Consider the following 9124-nt stretch of genomic DNA (forward strand, 5'->3'; position numbering starts at 1 on the left):
CCAAGTTTCCCAGGTACCTGGGATTACAGGCATGAACCACCCACACCTGGCTATTCTTTTTTTTTTAATAAAAATATTTCTATTTGGAGTCAGATACTAGTGGCTCAAGCCTGTATTCCTAGCTACTCAGTAGGCTGAGGGTTGGGATTCAAAAGTCCAAGAGACTGTCTCTAACTAGTAAAAGTGGTAAACTATAGGCATGGCTCTAGTGAGCAAGCAAGCTGAATAAGAGTTTGTGTTCAAGCTCTGGAACCCTCAATAACAATAATAATGTGAGACAGGTCTTACTGTGTAGCACAGCGTGGTCTTGAACTCAGTCTTCTTCACTTAGTACCCAAGTGCTAAAATTACAGGTATGTACCATCATGCCTGGCAGTTCTTAATTTTTTTTTTTTAGTGCTGGTTCTGGGGCCTAAGTGCTGTCTCTCAGTTTTTTTTTGCCCAAGACTAGCCCTGTGCCATTTGAGCCATAGCTCCACTTCTGGCTTTTTACTGGTTAGTGATAAGAACGTCATGGACTTTCCTGCCTGGGCTGGCTTTGAACCACGATCCTCAAATCTCAGCTTCCTAAGTAGCTAGGATTACAGGCATGAGCCACTAGCATCGGGCCTCTCTTTTTTTTTTTTCCTGGTTGGTCCTGGGGTTTGAATCTCAGGGGTTGGGTGCTTTCCTTGAATTTGTTTTGCTCAAAGCTAGTGCTCTACCACTTGGCGCCACAGTGACACTTCTGTTTTTCTGATGGTTAATTGGAAATAAGAGTCTCACAATCTTTTCTGCCTGGGCTGGCTTCCTCAGATCTCAGCTTCCTGAGTAACTAGGATTACAGGCATGAGCCACCAGCACTCAGCTGCATGTATAATCTTTACTACTTGAAGAGCTTCACTTATGTAGCCTGCCAGTTGCTCATGCATTATCATAAACCAGTCCCTTCTTCCATGTCTCACAAATACCTCAAAACTCAAAATCGTGACTTTTCCTACATTCATCTTCAGCTTTTTTTTTCTAGACTCACCCCACCTTCACCTTCCTTGGTCATCTGATTAGTTACCAAGTTTTACCTCCAAATATCAGTTCCTTGCTCTCCTGTTACTTTTTCATTTTCATTGTCTTTCCTGCCTACCTAATTTATCCATCTTTTCCCTTTTCTTACGCTTTATAATTCTTTCTATATTGTTTCATGAATTATTATAAAACTGAATTTTAATTGTTGATTCTTCATAAACTGATTCCTAATCAGCTTTGGAGGTAAATTCCAGACTCCCTAAAGTGATAGGCAGTATAAGGAGTAAACTCCTTATACTCTTCCTCCCTCACCTGAAGTTCCTTGATGCACTCTGCTAGTTCATGTCTTAGTGACTTTATGGAAGTACAAAGTATTTGATCTATCAAACCCTGCTCATCTAGCCAGGCCCTAGAGTAAAGCAGTAGAGATACTTTGCATATCTCAAATATAAAATATAGAATGAAAGCAAGCAAAACAGGTATCTACATTAATAAAGCATGTCAGTAAAATAAACTTTAAAATTCCTCATTAGTAGATGTTAGATGAGTAAACAGCTTAATACTGTATCTTGGGGGGGAGGGTGTAAGACACTATATAAAAAGGTTCAAATCTAGAGTATAAAACAGAAATAATCTAGCCGGGCGCCGGTGGCTCACGCCTGTAATCCTAGCTACTCAAGAGCTGAGATCTGAGGATCTCAGTTCAAAGCCAGCCTGGGCAGGAAAGACCGTGAGACTCCTATCTCCAATAAACCACTAGAAAACCGGAAGTGGCACTGTGGTTCAAGTTGGTAGAGCACTTGCCTTGAGCTGAAGAGCTGAGGGACTATACCCAGGCCCAGAGTTCGAGACCCATGACCAACAAAAAAAAAGAAATAATCATATATACAATAGTGTATCAGTAGAAACAAAGATAAGACAGTTGTAAACATTTTCAGAATGTGTTCCATCTGTTGTTATTTCCCTGGGACCTTAATAAATATTTAAATTTTAAAAAGGAGAAGGAAGATAACAAAAAGTACAATAGACCCTTGAGACCTATGGTTCTAAGGAGACTACCACTGAAAAGCCATAAATACTTAAGATGCATAGTATTCCGTGCTCTACTGTGGATGCTTGATTCAGTTTTCTCATACCACCACCCAGCTTCTGCTAAAGACATGCCACCTTTAACAGATCTCATATTGTTACTTCACCACTTCAGTTAAGCCCATTTGTGCCACTTTTGATTTGAGCAGCTTACTGTAACTTTTATCTTGCTTTGAAGGAATTCATTTTCTTTTTGGGGGGAGGCAGCGATTGCATGGCGATTTTAAAATAACTGACAATGATGTGGGAATGAGAGCTTCTTCACACAACTAAGCTATGTAATGCTGTGTGGGAATTAAATTTTTGCTTTTGAAATTTATTTTTTGGTAGTACTGAGATTTGAACTGAGAGCTTCTCTCTTGCGAGGTAGACACTTTACCACTGAGCCACAACTTGTGTGTGATGTGCTTGGCCTAAATCATATGTAATAAATCAATGAATAAGGCAGCAGGTTTACTTTATCCTTTGATCTAATAAGAACAACTGAGTTCAAGTTAATGTGTCACTTTAGTCAGCCCCACAGTTCCTCATACCTATAATCTTAGGAAGAATAGATTAGAAGATCACAGTTCAGAGCCAGTTTGGGCAGACAAATTCAAGAGACTATTATCGCCAATTAACTAGCAAAAGGAATGTGAAGGTGTGGCTCAAATGGTAGAGCACCAAAAGGGAGCTGAAAATCTGAGCAAAAGCTCTAAGCCCTGAGTTCAAGCCCTGGTACTGGCATAAAAAAAAAAGGTGGGGGCTGGGAATGTGACTTCGTGATAGAGTGCTTGCTTAGTGTGCATGAAGCACTGAGTTTGATTCCTCAGTACCACATAAACAGAAAAAACTGGAAGTGGCACCGTGGCTCAACTGGTAGATTGCTAGCACTGAGCACAGAGAGGCTCAGGGACAGAGCCCAAGCCCTGAGTTCAACCCCAGGACTGGTAAAAAGAAAGAAAGAAGATGGGACACGCCAACAACTGGACATTACAGACCATTTAATATGCTATTATTTTTTGTTTGCAAAAAAGAATTACGAAAACATCTTCCTAATATATTTGTCCAAGTAATACCACAAATGATTGTGGTTCAAATAAACAAGTTTTGCCAGGTGCCCGTGGCTCACGCCTTTATCCTAGCTACTCAGGAAGCTGAGATCTGAGGATCACGGTTCAAAGCCAGCCTGGGCAGGAAAGTCCATGAGACTCTTTTATCTACAATTAGCTACCAGAAAACCCGAAGTGGCGCTGTGGCTCAGGTGGTACAGCACTCTCCTTGAGTTGAAGAGTTCAGAGACAGTGCCCAGGCCCAGAGTTCAAGTCCCCCAACCGACAAAAACCAAACAAGTTTTGGATGGTAGCAATGACTAGAAAAAAATATAAATTACATTTGTAATATTCAAATAATGTCATAGAAATATATAACATCTTTTTCTGAAAGACAAATGTATCTATTGAGATAAACATATTTGGTCAATTTTTTTTTCCTTTTTTTTTTTTGGTTGGTTGTGGGTCTTGAACTCAAGGCCTGGGTGCTATCCCTGAGCTTTTTTGCGCAAGGCTAGTGTTCTACACTTTGAGCCACCCCCCACTTCCGGTTTTATGGTAGTTAATTGGAGAAAAAGGTCTTATGGAATTTCCTGCCAGGGCTGGCTTTGAACCGTGGTTCTCAGATCTCAGCCTCCTGAGTAGCTAGTATTACAGGCTCATGAGGTACCAGCGCTGGCATTTTGTCACTTTTCTTAAAACACATAATGGCCAACATATAATGATTATATCTATGTGATACTACAAGGAACAGGAAAATTTGTTGTATCAAGGTATAAGATATTTAATTAGTCTTTCTTTCTAGGTATGATTTTGATTGGTATAGATGAAGAACAAGGCCCTCAGGTGTACAAGTGTGACCCTGCAGGTTATTACTGTGGGTTTAAAGCTACTGCAGCAGGAGTTAAACAAACGGAGTCAACCAGCTTTCTTGAAAAAAAAGTGAAGAAGAAATTTGACTGGACATTTGAACAGACTGTTGAAGTAAGTTAGCCAAAAGGGTTTTCTATCTGCTTTTTAATTTTTCATTTATTTATTTAGATTCTCTGTAGATCATTGAGGTTCTGTGCATTATTGGTAGTCTAAAGGCTATTCTTGAGTTGTATTACAAGACCCAAGTTTGTCACCTCAGTAGTAAAATTGATGTCATTCTACTGACACAAGAAAATGAAGACTATTTTTATTCACTTAATTCCTATGTTAGTTTATGGTGTATTTGAAATGGCTTTGTAACAGAACACATAATAAAATTGAAAATTGAAAATAAGGAATAAAAATAAGAATCATAACCAGGCCCAAAGACTTGTGTGGGTGTTATAACTGAGAGACAAAAGTGAAATACTTAAGGCCCAGTTATATTGCTTTTATGATTTTCAAGTAGCCACACAGCAAATTCTAGCTATAGCAAATTGTCCCAATGAATGAATATGCCCACAAAGACATAGCATGGTGGTTCATATCTATATCTAGCTATTTAGGAGGTAGAAATTGAGAGGATCGTAGTTCAAGGCCAGCTTGGGCAAAAAGTTACCCAGACCCCATATTAATCAGTAAGATGAAAGTAATACATGCCTGTCATCTCAACAGAACATGGGAAGTAGAAATAGGAAGATAGCAATCCAGGTTGGCCTGGGCAAAAAAGTGATGCCCTATCAGCCAAATAACAGCAAAATGGTTTAGGGGGTGGCTTAAAGAATACCTTCCTGGTAAGCTTCAGGCCTTGAGTTCAAATCCATTTCTACAAAATCATGGAAAAATCTCACACAATGACTTGGCAGAAAACTATAGATATATAGATATATCTGGGATACAAAAGTCTACTAAAGGAGTCTTAAGGGAATTATTCATGTTGGTGTTTTAGGTTTTGTTGTATGGTTTTTATGATATTGGGACTTGAAATTAAATTCAAAACAGGAGTAGGATGTATATAGCTCTATGATTAGTACTTGCCTAGGTTAATGAGGTCCTGGGTTCAATTGCCAGCACCAAGAAAAAAATAACTTAAAAAAAAAAAACAGGTTTAAGAATCTGGGATTAAAACCTTTCTAAACACACACATGTAATTCCAGTACTGGGAAACTGAGACAGGAGGATTATAAATTGGAGACGTGTGTGTGTGTGTGTGTGTGTGTGTGTGTGTGTGTGTGTGTGTGTGTGTGTGTGTGTGTGTGTGTGTGTGTGTGTGTGTGTGTGTGTGTGTTAAAAAATTGGTATATAAGTAGCAAAAAAATTGCTACTTAATATTTTTGTATTTGATTGGCAGTTTATCTTATATTAAGAAGAGATGTAAAGCTAGTTCTATAAAAGACAGAGGCTGTGGGGCTTGGGAATGTGGCTTAGTAGTAGAGTGCTTGCCTAGCATGCATGAAGCCCTGTGTTCAATTTCTCAGTACCACATAAACAGAAAAGGCCAAAAGTGGTACTGTGGTTCATGTGGTAGAGTGCTAGCCTTGAGCAAAAGAAGCACAGGGACAGTGACTAGGTCCTGAGTTCAAGCTCCATGACTGGCCAAAAAAAAAAAAAAAAAGAAAGTTTGTTTAATTGAAAGATGTATTAATTTAATAATGACATGAATGAATCACATCAGGTATAAGCTTTTTTGGGGGAGCTGGGGGTGCCAATAACTGGGGCTTGAATTCAGGACCTGGGCACTGCCCCTGAGCTCTTTTTTGCTCAACACTCAATCATTTTGACCCACAGCTTCACTTCTCTTTTTATTTAATATGATTTTTTAATATATATATTTTTTTATTGTAAAGATATTGTAGAGCGGCTTGGGCTGGGAAGGTGGCTCAGTAGTAGAGCGCTTGCCTTGCATGCCTGAGGCCCTGGGTTCGATTCCTCAGCACCACATAAGAAAAAAGAAAAAAAAAGCCCGAAGTGGCGCTCTGGCTCAAGTGGTAGAATGTTAGCCTTGAGCTGAAGAGCTGAGGGACAGCGCCCAGGCCCAGAGTTCAGGCCCCATGACCGGACCTCCCCTCCCCCCCCCCAAAAAAAAGGTATTGTAGAGCGGGGTTACAGTTACATGAGTAAGGTAAGGTAAGGAGTACATTTCCTATCAAGCTCACTTCCCATTTTTGATTAATTAGAGCTAAGAGTCTTATGGAGTCTGCTCAAGTTGGCTTTGAATTGTGATCCTCAGATCTCAGCTTCCTGAGTAGCTAGGATTATAGACATATGCCACTGGTGCCCAGCATACTCTTTTAATTTATGGCTTGGATTAATAAAAACAAATTTACTGTCAGTTGGTGACACATTAGAGTTAAGCAAGTTGTTAGTAATATGTGGCTGTAGAACTACATCGTTGAAATATGGGGCAGAAATATAGCTTGTGGTGAACATGTTCTATTTTAATAAAGTTGAGAAAACCATAGAATCTCTAAAAATGTAATTTGATGTTGATACTTTCTTTTCAGACTGCAATTACATGTTTGTCTACTGTCCTATCCATTGACTTCAAACCTTCAGAGATAGAGGTTGGAGTGGTTACAGTTGAAAATCCTAAATTCAGGTGAGTTATAAACTTCAGACTAGAAAGGTGAAGGTAGCAGCAAAAAAAAAAAAAAAAAAAAACATTAAAGGGCTGGAATGAATATAGCTCAAGTGTGCTTTAGTACTATGCTTAAGGCCCTAGGTTTCATCCCAGCCCAAAATATTATTGGAGTCTCTAAGACAGATAACTTTTCCTTTTTTTTTTTCTGTGATTTTATATCTATCACCAGAGGGGTGATACAAAATAATTTTTTTTTTTTTTTTGGTCGGTCGTGGAGCTTGAACTCTGGGCTTGGGCACTGTCCCTGAGCTCTTCAGCTCAAGGCGAGCGCTCTACTGCTTGAGCCACAGTGCCACTTCCAAAAGGTTTCCTAGTGGTTTTTTGGAGATAAGAGTCTCATGGACTTTCCTGCCCAGGCTGGCTTTGAACCGCGATCCTCAGATCTCAGCCTCCTGAGTAGCTAGGATTACAGGCTTGAGCCACCGGCGCCCGGCCAAAAAAACTTTTTTTTTTGGACTTGGGCGCTGTCCTTGTGCTCTTCAGCTCAAGGTGAGTGCTCTACCGCTTGAGCCACAGCACCACTTCTGGTTTTCTAGTGGTTTATAGGAGATAAGAGTCTGACAGACTTTCCTGCCCATTCTGGCTTTGAACCATGATCCTCAGATCTCAGCCTCCTGAGTAGCTAGGATTACAGGCGTGAGCCACTGGTGCCTGGCTCAAAATAACCTTTTCATAGGAAATAAAATACTGAAACTTCATACTACAATGTATGCTAATCTTTTTTTAAATAAAAGGTAAATAAAGCTAGGTTTTTATCTCAGTGATAGAGCACTTGACTAGCATGTACAAGGCCCTGGGTTCAACAACAGAAATTGGATTCCAAAGAGATTTTTTTTTTAATTTTTTATTGTAAAGATACTATACAGAGGGTTACAGTTACATGAGCAAGGTAATGAGTACACTTCCTATTGAGCATTGTTACCCCCTCCATTGTTTTCCCCCATCATCCCTTCCCTCCCTACCTTCCCCGAGGTTCTTTTTTTTTTTTAATTGTGATTAAGTGATAACATAATTTCCCAAATTTCACAGTATTGTGGAATAATGATGCTCATTTAAAGTCACAAGTTCATTCTAACTTTCCTGGAGCAAATTGTCTATCACGGTCTATAACATATAACGGTGTTCACATGTTATACACCATACATGTGATCAGCAGCATGGGGATATTTAGTAGTGGTTCGACCAGATGAGTGGGAGTTGTTTCTTAAGTCCTGTTAATTTTGTCGTATCACCTATCATTTTGGATTTAGCATGTACCGTTTGTCTCTTCCAAAGAGATTTTTTATGGAGAGCTTTATTATTGGTTCAGCAGAGCTTTGAAAAGCAATATTAAATACTATTCATCAGAAGTCTTTGGAAACTGCACATTGTGACTTCAGCTAATGAGTTGCAGTTGCTGAATTGCCTACAAGTTCTTACCAAGTGACTAATCTACTATGCTCACCAGCTTGGGTGACTTAAATGCATGCTGGTTGCTAACATCAGCTCCTCCCTGGTAACCTATGTGGTGGTTTGCATACCATTTCTCAGGTTGCTATTATGGTTAGTAAAAAAAACAACAACACTGAAGTCTACAGGTGCTAGGAACTGCTGGGAGGCATTTTAACTATTCCATACATCTCTCAGGTCACTACTGTGAGGGATCCATGGTCATGATCATGTGGGCAGTTATTCATTGAGCTTAATACCAGATAGAGCTTTTCAGTAGTATTTTTTTCCTACTTGGTTCAATCACCTGAAAGCAAGTGGTATAAACATGAAAAAAAAATAGTAAGTTGTTCCATTTCCTCCATGGAAAGCAGAAAATATTTCTCTTTCTATTACTCCCTACTGTGTATATATGTGTGTTGTGTGTATTGATTTTGTGTGTCTTAATTTTATATTACTTTAAATTTTCCATAATAAAAGAATTGTAAAGTTTCCAACTGTTTTTTGCCTTCTAGGATTCTTACAGAAGCAGAAATTGATGCTCATCTTGTTGCTCTAGCAGAGAGAGACTAAACTTGTCATTAGTTTACCACATCCATATGCCAATTGCCTATGTGTTTGGTAACAGCAGACCACCATTATAGAGGCCCCTGGATTGAAAAAGGATCCTCTCCCACTCCTGCCACTTAATGTGGTTAGGACTCTGTATAAATAAAACCAGTGCTTTTGGAAAATAATTATATCCTCTCTCTTTTTTATTTTACTTCCTGTTTTAAGTATTAAGCCTTTAGCACATGTAGAGCATTTAAGTATTTTCATCTTCTATGTCATAACTTTAGTCTTTTTGTTAACTGATACACAAGTTTCCTTGGCTCAAAGAATTTAGCCCAAGCTGGTATTGGTGGCTTGTGCCTGTAATCCTAGCTACTCAGGAGACTTATCTCCAATGCCCACCAAAAAGCCGGAAGTGGAGCTGTGGCTTAAGTGATAGCCTTGAGTGAGAGAGCTCAGGAACATTGCC

General features: G+C 39.3%; 1 protein-coding gene across 2 annotated transcripts in view; it reads left to right on the forward strand.

The window, feature by feature from the left end:
• The window catches only part of Psma6 (proteasome 20S subunit alpha 6), a 29593-nt gene extending 20753 nt beyond the window's left edge, over positions 1 to 8840 (forward strand). For both annotated transcript variants that reach the window (XM_070026665.1, XM_070026663.1), the window contains exons 5-7: positions 3928 to 4106; positions 6539 to 6633; positions 8619 to 8840. In XM_070026665.1, the coding sequence (XP_069882766.1) occupies positions 3928 to 4106; positions 6539 to 6633; positions 8619 to 8676 (332 nt within the window). In that variant the 3' untranslated portion in view covers positions 8677 to 8840. The remainder of the gene's footprint in view (positions 1 to 3927; positions 4107 to 6538; positions 6634 to 8618) is intronic.
• The last annotated feature ends 284 nt before the right edge of the window (positions 8841 to 9124 follow it).

The sequence above is a fragment of the Dipodomys merriami genome, unplaced genomic scaffold (assembly GCF_024711535.1).
Source record: "Dipodomys merriami isolate MVZ:Mamm:240054 unplaced genomic scaffold, mDipMer1.0.p SCAF_1, whole genome shotgun sequence".
NCBI classification, from domain to species: Eukaryota; Metazoa; Chordata; class Mammalia; order Rodentia; family Heteromyidae; genus Dipodomys; species Dipodomys merriami.